The sequence below is a fragment of the Ursus maritimus genome, unplaced genomic scaffold, assembly GCF_017311325.1.
Source record: "Ursus maritimus isolate PB19 unplaced genomic scaffold, ASM1731132v1 scaffold_16, whole genome shotgun sequence".
In the NCBI taxonomy this organism is placed as follows: Eukaryota; Metazoa; Chordata; class Mammalia; order Carnivora; family Ursidae; genus Ursus; species Ursus maritimus.
This window is the reverse complement of record NW_024424008.1, coordinates 770,063-785,226: the sequence shown is the minus strand read 5'-3', so window position 1 is coordinate 785,226 and position 15,164 is coordinate 770,063. Positions and strand designations below refer to the sequence as shown.

Below are 15,164 nucleotides of genomic sequence, written 5' to 3'. Positions count from 1 at the left end.
AAGGGATAAGATTCTCTGTTATTTTGACCTTTGCATCCATGACCTTCATTCTGAAGATAACCAGCTTAGAATTTCTTGGACACATTTGATCTATAGTGAGTACATGATAGTTAATAAATTCTGCATATCTCTGTAAGAAAAACATTGTACTTGTTTCTGTCATGACTTCCTAGCTTTAAAGCATCTCAAAACCCTGATACAAGGAGGTTCAGTGAGAAGAAATTCATTTCATCCAAAACATTTATGGAGATATTTTTTGTTCAGGTTTGAAGAGAAACCCAATTTTCCATGTTAAAACTAAGACTTACAGAAGTTAACTATGCAAGAGTAACAGAGATAATATGTAGCCAACTGGGCACGGGTAACTGGGTACAGTTTCCTTCAAATGAAGCAAAGTAGACCTAATTCTTGAGGTTTTGAGCCAAATCATAATCAAATGGGTATTTCAGTTTATATATAGAATAAATAATAAGATTGCATTTCTTTGCTTTACTTCTGTTGGAATGAATGTCAGAAAAAGCTTGGGTGGTGAATGCATTGGGTTAGTTTTCACCACACCAGTCAACACTTCAACTCACAGGGCTGTATGCTCTTGCTGAGTATTGAATATATCAAACCCCCTTGGTCAGTGTACACTCCTATGAGGAAAAATGTCTTCAGAACTTTAAACCAACTAGAGTAAGAGAGATGCCGAAAACAGCCCAAGACTCTTGCTGTCTCATCTAATTCCCTTGGAAAGGAGAGGAAACAAATTTTCAACATTGACTCTTAAAGTGTACACTCTAATGAGAGAATAGAAATGTATCAGAAGCAATTAGAAAGAGCATTGAAACAGAATCTAAGCTAATTATTTTTCACTCTAGTACCGTAAGGATAACGAGGCTCTGAATGCTGGTATTTTCTTGCATCTGTCACCTGCTCTATCTTCTTGTCTTTTCTCAGTGCCAGCTTTTTATGACTGATGTATGTGGGAAAACTAAATATGCAATGACTTAGCTGAAGTTTTCTTTCTTACACTTGAGCAGCTGGCTTCTCTGAGGGGATCCCCGATTTTGAAAAAAAAAATGATTGTACCTCATTAATCAAAAAATGGGCATCAGTTTTCTTGTAGGAAAACAATGAAGAAAAAATGACATATTAAAAATTCAACACTTTATCAACTCCAGATAGTGATAGTCATGGTGGTCAACGCAGAGATGAAAGTGACAGATATATACATGTATATGAAATAGACATTTCTCTTTTGGATTAATTAAGGATTTGTTAGGAAACATACACCACACTCAAACTGGATAATTTCAAGAATTTTATCAAAGGATCAGGAGTCATTGAAAATATGTTGGCAAGATTAAGGAAAATGAAGAAGGTTTATACTTATATTTGTATCTGTATCTATATTTATAGAATTCCAGATGAGGAATCATCACTAGTCCCAATGAGGCAAAGGAAAAAGAGTTTGCCCAAACTTAGAAAAGACATCACGTGGAAAAGGACACTTGACTCCACTTCCCCTTTCTGTAGAGAGATGCAGCCATTATGAGGGGTTGGTGGGGATCCAGGAGAGTAAACACCTCAACCGTATGTTCTTTTGTATTCCTGTTTACAGCTCCCATCACTGACTAAGTCCAACCAGAAGCCAGAGAGTGAAAGGAGCTGTTCATGCAGTCCGTTATGGTCAGGACACAAAGCAGGGTAGATTTGGGAAATAGAATGAGCATGCCCTTGTCATAGGAACCACTTCGACTTTCATTTTTATATCCACTCTCAGGCTTGTAGCCTAGGTAGTACTCTAACCCTAGCTCTAAATGTGGATATTTGCCCATCACAGTCTCCCCATCATAGTGACTCATTCAAAATTGAACTTATGACCTAAGGTTGTTAAAGATGTTGGCAGTGGAAAACAAAATTGTTTTCTTATTTCTTTCCATTGTATACTTGAGGAATATACAGACCCTGCAGCAAAAGAGTATGAAAGCAATGACTAATGAAAACCCTTTAATTTGGGATCCTTGATTCTATAAAACTTAAACGATACCAAAGAGATTTAAAGTATAAGGAAAATTATGAGGCATCCAGTGCCAGTGAAGGCGGTGAGTTCAGATCATTTGTCTGGCAAGTCCTTAAGATATTCGAAGATGGAAATGTGAGGGTTTTCCTACAGTTAAGGTATAAATAATCTCACATTTTCATAGACTATCAGTTCATGGTAAATTTCTTTAGTAATTGAGTACATTTTCTGTAGGAGGACTATTACTTATACTGAGGGCATCAATTTCTGAAAAAGCCAGTTCTCACTTGAAAGTATTAAATACAGCAGTGACTGAAGATTAGTGAGTTGTGGCATATGTGCAATAAACAACATCTGAGCTCAGTGAATACATGACATAGTTGTTAGGTGTTATTTTTTTTTCTTTTCTTTTTTCTTTCTTTCTCTTTTTTAAAATTTCTTTCTCTCTCTCTTTTTTTTTCCATTTAAGGTCCACTTAGTTAACATACAGTGCAATATTGGTTTCAGGAGCAGAATTCAGGGATCCATCACTTACATACGACACTCAGTGCTCCTCATAATAAATGCCCTTCTTAATGCCCATCCCCCATCTAGCCCATCCTCCCTTCCACCTGCCTCCATCAACCCTCAGTTTGTTCACTATCACTAGGAGTCTCTTATGGCTTGTTTCCTTCTCTCCATTTTTTCTTTCCCCCCTTCCCTATGTTCATTTTTTTCTTTCCTAGATTCCACACATGAGTGAGATCATATGGTATTTGTCTTTCTCTGATTGACTTATTTCACTTAGCATAATACACTAGCTCCATCCATGTTGTTGCAAATGGCAAGATTTCATTCTTTTGGCTGGCTGAGTAATATTCCACCATATATCTCTATCTCTACATCTATTATCTATCTATCTATCTATCTATCTATCTATCTATCTATCTATCTATCTATCATCTTCTTTATCCTTTCATCAGGTGATGGACATTTGGGCTCTCTCCATTGCTTGGCTATTTGTTGATAATACTGCTGCAAACATCAGGATGCATATACCTCTTTTTTGGATCCTTTGGGTAAATACCTACTAGGGCAATTGCTGGATAGTGGGGTTGTTCTATTTTTAACTTTTTGAAGAACCTCCAAACTGTTCTCCATAGTGGCTGCGTCAGTTTGCATTCCCACCAACAGTACAAGAGATTTCCCTTTTCTCTGTATCCTCACCAATACCTGTTGTTTCTTGTATTGTTAATTTTAGCCATTCTGAGAGATGCAAGGTGGTATCTCATAGTGGTTTTGATCTGTATTTCGCTGATGATGAGTGATGTTGAGCATTTTTTCATGTGTCAGTTAGCCACCGGGATGTCTTCTTTGGAAAGCTGTATATTCATGCATTTCATTCATTTTGAATTTATTTTTGTGTGTGGTGTAAGCAAGTGGTCCAGTTTCATTCCTCTGCATGTTGCTGCCCAGTTTCCCAACACCATTTGTTGAAGAGACTGTCATTTTTCCATTGGACATTCTTTCCTGATTTGCCGAATATTAGTCGACTGTATAGTTGTGGGGCCATTTCAGGGTTCTTAATTCAGTTCCATTGATCTTTGTGTCTGTTTTTGTTGCCAGTACCATACTGTCTTGATCACTACAGCTTTGTAATATAGCTTGAAATGTGGAATCATGATGCCTCTAGTTTTGTTTTCCTCTTTCAGAAATGCTCTGAGTATTTGGGATCTTTTGTGGTTCCACACAAATTTTATGATTGTTCCAGCTCTGTGAAAAATGCTGGTGTTATTTTGATACGAACTGCATTGAATGTGTAGATTGCTTTGGGCAGCATAGACATTTTAACAATATTTGTTCTTCCAATCCATGAGCTTGGAATTCTTTTCTATTTCTTTGTGTTCTCTTCAATCACTTTCATAAGTGTTCTATAGTCTTCAGAGTACAGATCTTTTGCTTCTTTAGTTAGGTTTATTCCTAGGTATCGCACTGTTTTTGGTGCGGTGCCAGTGGAATTGATTCCTTGATTGCTTTTTCTGCTGCTTAGTACTTGTTGTATAAGTATTTCTGCACATTGATTTTATATCCTGCAACTTTGCTGAATTTGCGTATGAGTTCTAGAATTTTTTTGGCGGAGTCTTCCAGGTTTTCTACATAAAGTATCATATTGTATGCAAATAATGAAAGTTTGATTCTTCCCTCCTAATTTGGATGCCTTTTATTTCTTTTTGTTGTCTGATTGCTGAGCCCAGGATTTCCAATACTACGTTAAATAGTAATGGTGAGAGTGGACATCCTTGTCTGGTTCCTGACAATAGGGGAAAGGCTCTCAGTTTTTCCCCATTGAGGATGATATTAGCTGTGGGTCTTTTGTACATGGCCTTTATGATGTTCATGTATGTTTCATCTATCCCACTTTGTTGAGGGTTTTTATCAAGAAAGGATGATGTATTTTGTCAAATACTTCTTCTGCATCTATTGACAGGATCATATGGTTCTTATCTTTTCTTTTATTAATGTGGTGTATCTTGTTGATTGATTTGTGAATGCTGAACCACCCCAGCAGCCAGTGATATATCCCACAAGATTGTGGTGAGTAATTCTTAGAATGTACTCTTGAATTTGATTTGCTAATGTTTTATTGACAATTTTTGTATCGATGTTCATCAGGGATATTGGCCTGTAATTCTCTTTTTTAGTGGGGCCTTTGGTATTGGAATCAAGGTAAAGCTGGCTTTCTAGAATGAGTTTGGAAGTTTTCCTTCCATTTCTATTTTTTGAAACAGTTTGAGGAGAATAGGCATTAACTCTTCTTTAAATGTCTGGTAGAAACCCCTGGGAATCAATCTGATCCTAGACTTTTGTTTGCTGAGGGATGCTAAGCAGTATAATTAGATCAATATTGCCAAAATCAACACCAAAGTTGGAAAAATTCATATGAGACCACATTTTTAGAAGTAGTTTCTGTACTAAACAGGGCTGACATTACAAATGGAACATCCACCCTAATTATAGATTTCTGCTTATTCATTAGTGCACAGGCCAACCTGTTGCACTGCTCAATCACAAATAGACATTTAGGAGTCAGTACTGTTGGCAAAGGGAGAGTTTTAATAGTTGAGTAAATCTTCTCTTTTTAGATTTATTAAACATATTAATCTGTGTCATTAGGAAGAACTCTATGGCACAGAGAAAAAAGTACCATACCAGGCAATCAGATCTGAGTGATGACATTGGTTTCATTGCTTATTATGTGGTTTTTAATAGAGAATTTTTTTAAAGATTTTATTTATTTATTTGGCAGCGAGAGACAGCCAGCGAGAGAGGGAACACAAGCAGGGGGAGTGGGAGAGGAAGAAGCAGGCTCCCAGCAGAGAAGCCTGATGTGAGGCTCCATCCCAGAATGCTGGGCTCATGCCCTGAGCCGAAGGCAGACACTTAATGACTGAGTCACCCAGACGCCCCTTTAATGGAGACTTTTTATACCAGTTTTAGGTTCATAGCAAAATTGAGTGGAAGGAACACAAGTTTCCATGTACCCACTGCTGTATGATGTTGAAGGAGGCAGATCGCATGACTGAGTCTCATTCTCAACCAGTGTATAGTAATAGAACTGAACTAGAGTCACTTCCAGCTCTTAGGGCACAGACTCTGTGTCCCTCCCCAGTTTAGGTATTTAACAAGACCCTCTCGTTGGCTACACCATATCCAAAAATCTTTACTGCCCCATCATATTCTGGATACAAACTAGTATTTCATATTACATGGCACTACCTCATTTGTTCCCAGACATTGAGGCGATAAGCATTAGAGAATCTCAACAGCCTTCTTGCCCCTGTATTCCCAAACTGCCATACCCTGCTGCAGCCTGAGTGGTGGGGAGAAACCAAACTGAACTGGTGGCACTGACAGAGTTACACACGCTGTCCTGCATTAATCCTGGGGCCTCATACCTCAGAGGACTGGAGGAAGACTTATGAACTGATCCTTCTTGCTCTGAGAATTAGAATGGTCTCTAATGACAAGAGGAACTATTCTGCCAGGTAAGTGAGGACTGGGGACAATAAAAGTGGGAGGTAAGAGGAAAACACAGAGACAAAAGAGAGGAGGGTGGACAACCAGAGTGGAGAAAGACGATCAGGCGACTGTTCCAGAAGAGAAAGGTTCTCAGTTCATTATAGGACATAATTTTCACCAAAATACCTTCATTGTTCATACTCATTCTTACAGTATTCAAGCCAGACTCGGTCAGAGTTTTCAGATTGGACTTGCCCGAGTTACTCTAGACCTTTATGGTAGGTGGTCTCTGTGTCCATGGGCAGGATGTGATACTTACATGGGGTGACGATTTATTTTTCTGACATGACAGAATGGAGATTCCAGAGTGTGACTGGGATTGTATCAAATAGCCTTCAAAGTCCCTTAGGATCCCAAGTATCAGTGATTTTTAATATGACATTAATTGTGACTCAGAGGTCTAAACCCCAAATTATAGCCTCTTCTGATTTTTGAGTTTATAAACGAACTCTTCAAACACCATCCTCCCCCTCTGAGGAATGGAAGAAGACATCACAAGGCTATGTGAATGAATTTGAACTTAGAGGATCAGAAGCAATAGGAACTGGGCAGTCAAAATGAACCCATGTCAAATATAAGGAGTTGTGGAATAATAGGCAGGGCAGATCTTAGGGACTATGTGGAATATTACTGAATATATGTTACTTCAGAATATATGTTACAACTTCAGAAGGCAATACTAACATGGCTGCTCAGATTCCAGGCTCATCGCAGTCCCAAATCTCATTCCTTTTCTTAGAGAGACTTCCCATTTTATCCTGGGATGTATCTTTTTTTTTAATTTCCTTCCCAAATTGGCAATGAGTAGGATGAAAAAATATATAAATAAAGCCATCAAAATTACAGGAAGAATTTGGGGGTAGAGAAAAAGAACATGAAGCAGTTTATACCTATGGCTATACTAACTTTTCACTGGATGAAACAGATGAATCTGATATCCTTCCTTTCCCACGCCTCAGCCCATTAGGTCACTTTTCTGAGATGCCCTCTCAGGGTGTGTCCTCTCTGGAAGGATACTCCAGAGTCTCCACATGTCTTCCTACCTCCCATTGCACGTCAAAGAAATATCGTTATTGTCACTGCTGTCTGTCATCATTATCACGATTATTTTCTGTTCACTAATGTAAGGCTGTATGCTAAGTGTTTTACCCACGGTAGCTCCTTTAATCTGAAGCACGATCCTGTCAAATTGTTTTTCCCTACAGTTCACAGATGAGGCTACTTTGCTACAGAGGAAAATAAGCCATTCGTCCAACTTAAAAAGTGAGGAAATGTTGGAACCAGAATTTTCCTGATGTGGATAGGCTTGTGAAAGCAGAGGGAGAGTCTGAACAAGGGGGATGGTGGACAGTTGTCTCCTGAAACCTCAATAGAAAGTCATGGAGATGATACAGCTGCTTCAGACTGGCCTCCAGGTCAGGTATCTTCTATTTTTTTAATTAAACTTCAAGTTCACCTCTTCTTGGCAGAGGGAGAGAGCCACTCTAAAATCAGAGAAAAGGTCTGAACTGACTAAGCAGTGAGGTAAAAAGAAGGCAGATTTCTACATTTGGATTAGGGATGAGATATTGGAAAATAATCAACAAAAAGAAGTAATAATATTGGAAAATCATGGCATTGAAGGTAATGAGTGCAAGTATAGAAAGGTAGAAAGGAAGGTGAGAGAGACAAGCCCAGGACAAGAGAAGCAGGAACTGGTGGTGGTAATAAGCCAGGCAGACTGAAGAAAATAGCAGGACCGTAGGCACCAGGTCATACAATATGTGAGCGGTATTCAGTTGTAATGTGAGTAGTCAGAGAGACGGAATTCATCTCTGGCATTTACTTATTTGATTTCTTGATTACAGGTCTTCCATTTTCCTAGAAAATTGTGATTATTAATCATTCCAGTCAAAACTGCTGAATTCAGGTTTTATCTGTGTGGACCTCGAGAAGATTGAAGGGGATGTGAAGTTCCCTAAGGACCAAAGTAGACTTTACATGATAGGAAGAGACCAGTTTATTCTTTGATGATGGGAAGTAATCTGTCTCCTGGACTGTAAATTCTCAGGACAGCATTTTGGCGAGCTGGGATTCTTAGCAAGTGATGGACAAGTGGGATTTTGAGAGGTGGCTCATCTTTCTTACTTCACAGATGTTTTTCTTGACCACAGAAGGAGTACTGGAATCTATTGTGGGGAAATATATTTTCTCATTTGTTCTGAGTAGGAAAGATTTTGTATCAAGGTCAGATGCTTTTCCTGAGCATTATAGTTTTTGAGTTTTCTTATTTTCTCTTGTTTTTGCTTTGAAGCAGGAGTTTCGACTCCCTCTTTCCTTATAGTTTCTTTCTTTCTTTCTTTCTTTCTTTCTTTCTTTCTTTCTTTCTTTCTTTCTTTCTTTCTTTCTTTCTTTCTTTCTTTCTTTTTCCTTTGATAGAAGGCACCACTCTCTAAATGACTGATTGGATCTGAAACTTAATAGAAAGAAGGTTTTGAATCTTTAATATCAGAGTCAGAGGCAATTTACTTTGCTTAAATAATGTATTTCATTACAATAAGAACATTACATATAAAATTCCGTATTTCATTTTTATAATTTTTTAAAATTCAAAATTGTTATAATTAAGTCTATTTTAACCCATATTTAGCTCCTGGCAATGCTAGTCCAAGTCCATGCCTGTGGCCTCAATTATACAACTGGGGATATGTTAGTAAGACCTGCTTATGTTAATAAGTACTGCTGACCCATACTTGCCTGAATCCTGTAAGGATACCTCCTTGAGTGGTGTTCTAGTATTATTGAAAATCTATGTGGCTTAGGCAGAGCAAGGCATTGTGTGTAAATCACTACAGGAGTCATAAAACAAACAAGCCAGCAAACAAACAAAACAGGCTGATGTTAAGATCAGTAGCCCTAGCCAAGGAAATTTTGGAAGAAAATTATAGAATGAAAGATGTAAACTAGAACCATTTGTGTGTGTGTGTGTGTGTGTGTGTGTGTGTGTGTGTGTGCTGTTCCTTATAGTGTCTTTAGAAGAAGATTATCCATATTTAGAAATGATGTCAATAGGTCTGCATCTGAAAGGCAGAAGGAAATGTCCTTGTGGTTGTAAAGTAGATAATTTACTTAACTCACCATGCTCATCAATGCAATGAAGAAAGAGCAAAAATGTGGAGGTGAATAGACGAGTGTTTACCAAAAGCACTGAAAGATCATTTGTTTTGTTTTGTTTTCCAGACTGAGATGCTGATCTCATCATTGCCCTCCCCACTGCAGCGCGATCCTGAAATTGGATTGTGGTTTAACAGTGAGCTCCATGGCAACCTTAAACTCCAGTAGTACCCTGTCCTCCACGTTCTATCTCACAGGTATCCCTGGCTATGAGGAATTTCACCACTGGATATCCATTCCATTCTGTGTCCTCTACCTTGTTGGAATAACGGGTAACTGCACCATCCTGCATATTGTCCGGACAGACCCCAGGCTCCACGAGCCCATGTACTACTTCCTGGCCATGCTCTCCCTCTCTGACATGGGCATGTCCATGCCCACAATGATATCACTCTTCAGGGTGCTGTGGTCCATTTCCAGGGAAATCCAGTTCAACACCTGTGTGGTCCAAATGTTTTTTATTCACACTTTCTCCTCCACAGAATCAACTGTGCTCTTGGCCATGGCCTTTGACCGCTATGTGGCTATCTGCCACCCTCTACGATATGCTACCATTCTCACCCCAAGACTTATCACTAAAATTGGAATCGCAGCTCTGCTTAGGAGTGCCTTTGCCATGATTCCACTTCTGGTCCGGCTGGCCTTCTTTCCTTTCTGCCACTCCCACATCCTTTCTCATTCCTATTGTCTGCACCAGGACATGATTCGCCTTGCCTGTGCTGACACCATGTTTAATGTTATATATGGATTGGTTCTGATCACTGTGCTGTGGGGCATGGACTCTCTGGGTATTTTTGTGTCTTATATGTACATCCTTCACTCAATATTAAGAATTGCATCACGTGAGGGGAGGCTTAAGGCTCTCAACACGTGTGCATCCCACATCTGTGCTGTACTCATCCTTTACGTGCCTATGATAGGGCTTTCTATTGTCCATCGTTTTGCCAAACACTCCTCCCCACTCATCCATGTCTTCATGGCTCACGTCTACTTGTTGGTTCCACCTGTGCTCAATCCCATCATCTATAGTGTGAAGACCAAGCAGATCCGCCAAGGAGTCCTCCACCTGCTTTTCCCCACAAAAATCAGTTCTGCTATGATGTAGGCATGTCCTCAAGGCAATGATGACATCAACTAAATGGTTTAAACACATACTGATTTGTCTACTCTAGGTTTGATAGCGTCAGAGTTGCCAACAAAAGAGTAAAGAACAGAAATAGAGGCAACGGAGCATCACAAGAAGGTCCTAAAGGAGAGAGTGGGACAATACAGTTTGACTTAACATGTGCTATGTAAATTCCCTCTAAATATGAATATGTTGGAGCAGAGTGTGTTAGGAATCATTTCCATCTATTCCCTTCCATTTCCAAGGTCCTTTATCCATTAATTTTTCATGCAATATATTAAACCCATGTGTCTTTGCTTCCTGATACTCTGTATTTACCAGGGAATTTAATATTATATTTCTTGTTGTATCAATGTCTTTGTATATCTACTTTTTCTTTCTTAATCATGGGAGAAATCTTATCTTGACATAAGAGCATATTAGGGCTTGAAGCAGAAGTTATCGATCCTCATGGTACATCTGCCTTATCTTTTAAAAGTTCATACACATGTTCTGCCCTTTCTGAAGATATTTAGTTTCCTTAGGAATAGAAAGGGCCAGGGCTGGTGAGTACAGGAACACGGTCAGGTAATGACATTTCATAGCTAATTTTTAAAAGATAAAAGTCAAGTAGATTTCCCTAGTTCTGGCTTTCTTTAGTCTTACCTGGGGGAATAAATGTCTTTGGCTTTATTTAGAATCCTTAATAGTTCCATTTCCATAGATCTATTTCCCTTACCAAACTGTTCGTGCCTGACCTGGCACAGCAAGCGATTTTTTATTTCCATGATGATTTAGCACAGAATCCCACGTTCTTTTTACAATACATAGAGAAGAATAAGAGAAAGAGATGATGGTAACCGCTATTGGCTTACCCAAGTATCAGTTAAAATTCATGGGCAACTCCTATAATGTTCTTTCCTTTGATCATTCCTGTTACTGTATATAATCCCAATACCAAGAGAACAGCTTCTAGTCATCAAGTATTAACTGTTCATGTGTATAGATACACCACCTTAATTAGGAGAGGAGTATATAAAATGGTCATTCCTAGCCATGGTTTTTGGTGGCGATTGTACATGAAAAGATCAATGAAATATACACATTGTTAATTAAAATGAGTCTATGTATATATGTGTACTTGAGGAAAAAACAACAATTGACTGATTAAATGTCGATGAGCCAGACCAGTGAGACAATTCATCGCAATCGTTACAGAATACCAGTAAGATAATAATATTCCATTAGTGAAGATAAATAATTATGATGCTGCTCAGTGGTTAGAGATGTAACAGAATGCAGTTTATCTTCATATGTATTTTTTATTTTCAGGTTAATTATATTTGTACCTTCAGGTACTCCTTAACCCTGAAGTCACATGCCCTCTTAGTGCAAAGTGATTTAGTAAGTCACCTATTTCATTTTATTAATTTTATTTTTAAAGGATTTATTTATTATATACTTACTTGAGAGAGAAAGAGGGAGAACATGTGTACAAGTGAGGGGTGGGGCAGAGAGAGAGGGAGAGAATTTCAAGCAGGCTCCTCACCAAGCGTGCGGCAGAGGCGAGGCTGGATCTCATGACCCCGAAATTGTGACTTGAGCTGAACACAAGAGTCCCACACTTAACTGACAGACACTCAGGCACCCAGTAGGTCACCTATTTTAATTCACCAATCTGAAATTATCATGAAATTCTTCTATTGACACCCATGAACTACCACATCCATCAGTCAGAAAACACTGGATAATATAGAACTATGCTGCATTTTCCACTGAGGAACATTCAAAGCAGGTTCAATAAAATGATATTCATTTAGAATGTTCCTACATGCCAAATACAGTCTCAGCCTCACCTTTGCTGTTGATCTCACAGAGTCATGTCTAATCACAAATGTCCTATTGTTCCAAGAGAAAAATCATGTATGCAACCTTTTTCCCTATGGCCTTTACTATGTCATTCGTTCCTTGTTTAGATTATGACATTGATTTTTTTGTCTACTTGTGGTTTATGTCTCAAATAATTTGTGGCCATATATTTATTTCTTGATTTTTCAATACATATTTTGTAGATCACATGTATGCTGGGTTTCTTGTTAGTATGGACACTTAGTGAAAGATAGATGTTCCCTGTCTTAATGAAAGAGATACATACTCTACAGTAAAAAAAGAAAAGAAGGAAAAAGAAAAAAGTATTTCCCGAGTAAGATAAGGACATTGAGATCCAAAACTCAGGAGTTCTGGAATGATAAAAAGAATGAAAATGACAAATGAGAAACTAAAAATAACAACGGCAGAAAATGTCCATTGGCTTTCTAGAGTGTCTAGACAGAGTGTCCAGGTCTGGCTTTAGATTGTTTACAGGCACATGTGAGGTCATGAGTTAAATTTGCAAGCTCTGACTTTACCATCCAACCATTTAGAATTACTATGAATTTCCTATTCATGTCCAGAAATCTTTGTAAGTATAATGTTGTAGAAATCTGTTTCTTTGTTGGTTTTCCTTCAATAGATACAGGAAAGTCATAGAAATCAGTTAACATGAGGTGAGAAATACATAAGACCCTAAAGCCTTCTTATTCTCCTTCTCTCCTTAATCTCCTTGTTCGTCTTGCTGCGATATGCTGCAAATGCAACCAACCTGAGGCAGTTATTTCTTGTTCTTATCATTATTTTAATGACTCCTTGGAGGCAAAAACTATTCAAAGTGAGTGCTATTCAAATAACAAGTACCTTCCCTCTACCAAAACTTCTCAGCAGCACACTCCCCAACAGACACTGAGTCAACAGCCTCCTTTTACTTACGTTTAGTTACATAATTTCATACATCAGGAGAATGCAAATTAGCAAATAAAAATATGAGATAAAGAGTAGTACCTGGCATGCCGTAATACAAGTTCATGTCAGATTTTCAGTCTGTTCTTTATTTTCTGGCCTGGATTTCTAGGCTTTATGTGTGTGCCTATCAGTAGATGTCAAAGAAGATGAGGCAGTGCATGGTAAAATAGGATAATATACTTCTAAAGTAATATCTAAAGATAAAACTCTCACAAGTGAAAGCTGAGAAAATTATATAATTTCAAAGATAGCTATAAAAAGTCATGGGAGAGACAGTCATGGAAGATATCATCAGAAGGTACATTGAAGACTGCATGGGGCCAGGTGATAGCACGGCCTCTGCTGGACGCCTTGTCATTTGCATTCTACATCTTCCAGCTAATCCACTGGTTTCCATGAATATTGGGGCTTTCTGACAACATAGATGATTGAGAACTCATCCTTTATTGGTATGATTATTTATTATCTCTTTGTGGAGTTACTTTAGGGAAATGAAAAGTCATAAGATATTGTTATCATCTTCAAAAACTTCCAGAAGAGTGAGAGACAAATATGTACATGAAGATTGTGGACATATGACTATTTCTCAGAGATATATGTTTTCTTTGCTCAAGTTAGAAGTTGATTTCATAAGGATTATTCTCAGAAATATAAAAGTGACCCTGCAGTACTCTGCTATAATTTCAGGAGATTACCTAGAATACGGGTGCGTATCTCCTGGGTTTTAACACAGTATACAACAGGGTTGAGAACAGGAGGAATCAGTAGGTATACATAACCCATGATAATATGCACCATGGGTGGAACATGTTTCCCAAAGCGATGGATAATGGATACCCCCAGCATAGGGACATAGACCAGCAACACAGCACAAATGTGGGAGACACAAGTGTTAAGGGCCTTGAATTGTTCTTCCCGAGAGGCAATGCCTAGCACAGTGATCAGAATCTTCAAATAAGAGAGGAGAATGAGTACAGAGTCCACTCCAAAGGTGATGAGAATGATGATGAGGCCATAGACGCTATTTATTCGGTGGTCAGAACAGGAGAGCTTAATGATATCTGGATGTAGGCAGTAGGAGTGGGAGAGCACATTAGCCTTACAAAATCTGAGTCGCTTAATGAGAAAGGGTCCTGGGAAGATGACAGCCACAGCCCGTAGCGGAAGCCCCACACCTATCTTGGCGATGGTGGAATCGGTCAAAATAGTAGTGTACCTGAGTGGGTTGGAGATGGCCACGTAGCGGTCAAAAGCCATGGTGAGGAGGATGCCGGACTCCATTAAGGAAAACACATGAATGAAGAACATCTGAATGAGGCAGGCATCAAAGTCTATTTCACGAACATTAAACCAGAAAAGCTTGAGCAGTGTGGGCAGGGTGGCAGCACAGAGTCCCAGGTCAGTAGCAGCCAGCATGGAGAGAAAAAGGTACATGGGTGCATGAAGTGACCGTTCCACCCGAATAACCACTAAGATGGTGATGTTCCCCATTAGAGCGATCAGGTAGAGGGCACAAAACAAAATGGAAATCACTGGATGAGACTCTTCCAGACCAGGGAAACCACTCAGTAGAAAAGGTCTGTAGGTACTACCATTGAAAAAGACCATGCTGTGTCATTTGGAGTAATCAATAGTCTAGAGTAAAACAGTCTGGATTAACACACCATCACCATGAGCCTTATGTTATGAAGTCGACATTCTGTGCTTATGCTGTTGACTACATAAATTCCCTTCGCCATCTATTCAAAGCTGTAATCAAAAAGAAACACACAGGCACTAGTGAACTTTCAGACAAGAGATCATAATAAGAAACTCATATCAGGTATTTGTTTTCCCCACATAACACTGTCTCAATCAAGAGATGAAATATTGTATAAAAACATAGCTACCAAATTTTTCTAGCATTTCTAATATAAAGTGTGGTATGGTTGCTAGGAGAGGACAACCTAAAACTAATTTAAGGATTAAAGTCTATGGAGATAGGTGGAAAGTGGAAAAATC

At 38.7% G+C, this 15,164-nt stretch overlaps 2 protein-coding genes across 2 annotated transcripts; one reads left to right on the top strand and one right to left on the bottom strand.

The window, feature by feature from the left end:
- Positions 1-9,289: 9,289 nt before the first annotated feature.
- On the top strand, positions 9,290-10,391 carry LOC103681193 (olfactory receptor 51G2-like). The gene has a single exon (XM_008710724.2). It carries the CDS (start codon positions 9,366-9,368, stop codon positions 10,323-10,325), a length of 960 nt encoding a protein of 319 aa, XP_008708946.2. The 5' UTR covers positions 9,290-9,365; the 3' UTR covers positions 10,326-10,391.
- A 3,447-nt stretch (positions 10,392-13,838) lies between these two features.
- LOC103681192 (olfactory receptor 51G2-like) lies at positions 13,839-14,771 on the bottom strand. The gene has a single exon (XM_008710723.1). The coding sequence runs from the start codon at positions 14,769-14,771 to the stop codon at positions 13,839-13,841; it is 933 nt and encodes a 310-aa protein (XP_008708945.1).
- Positions 14,772-15,164: the final 393 nt, after the last annotated feature.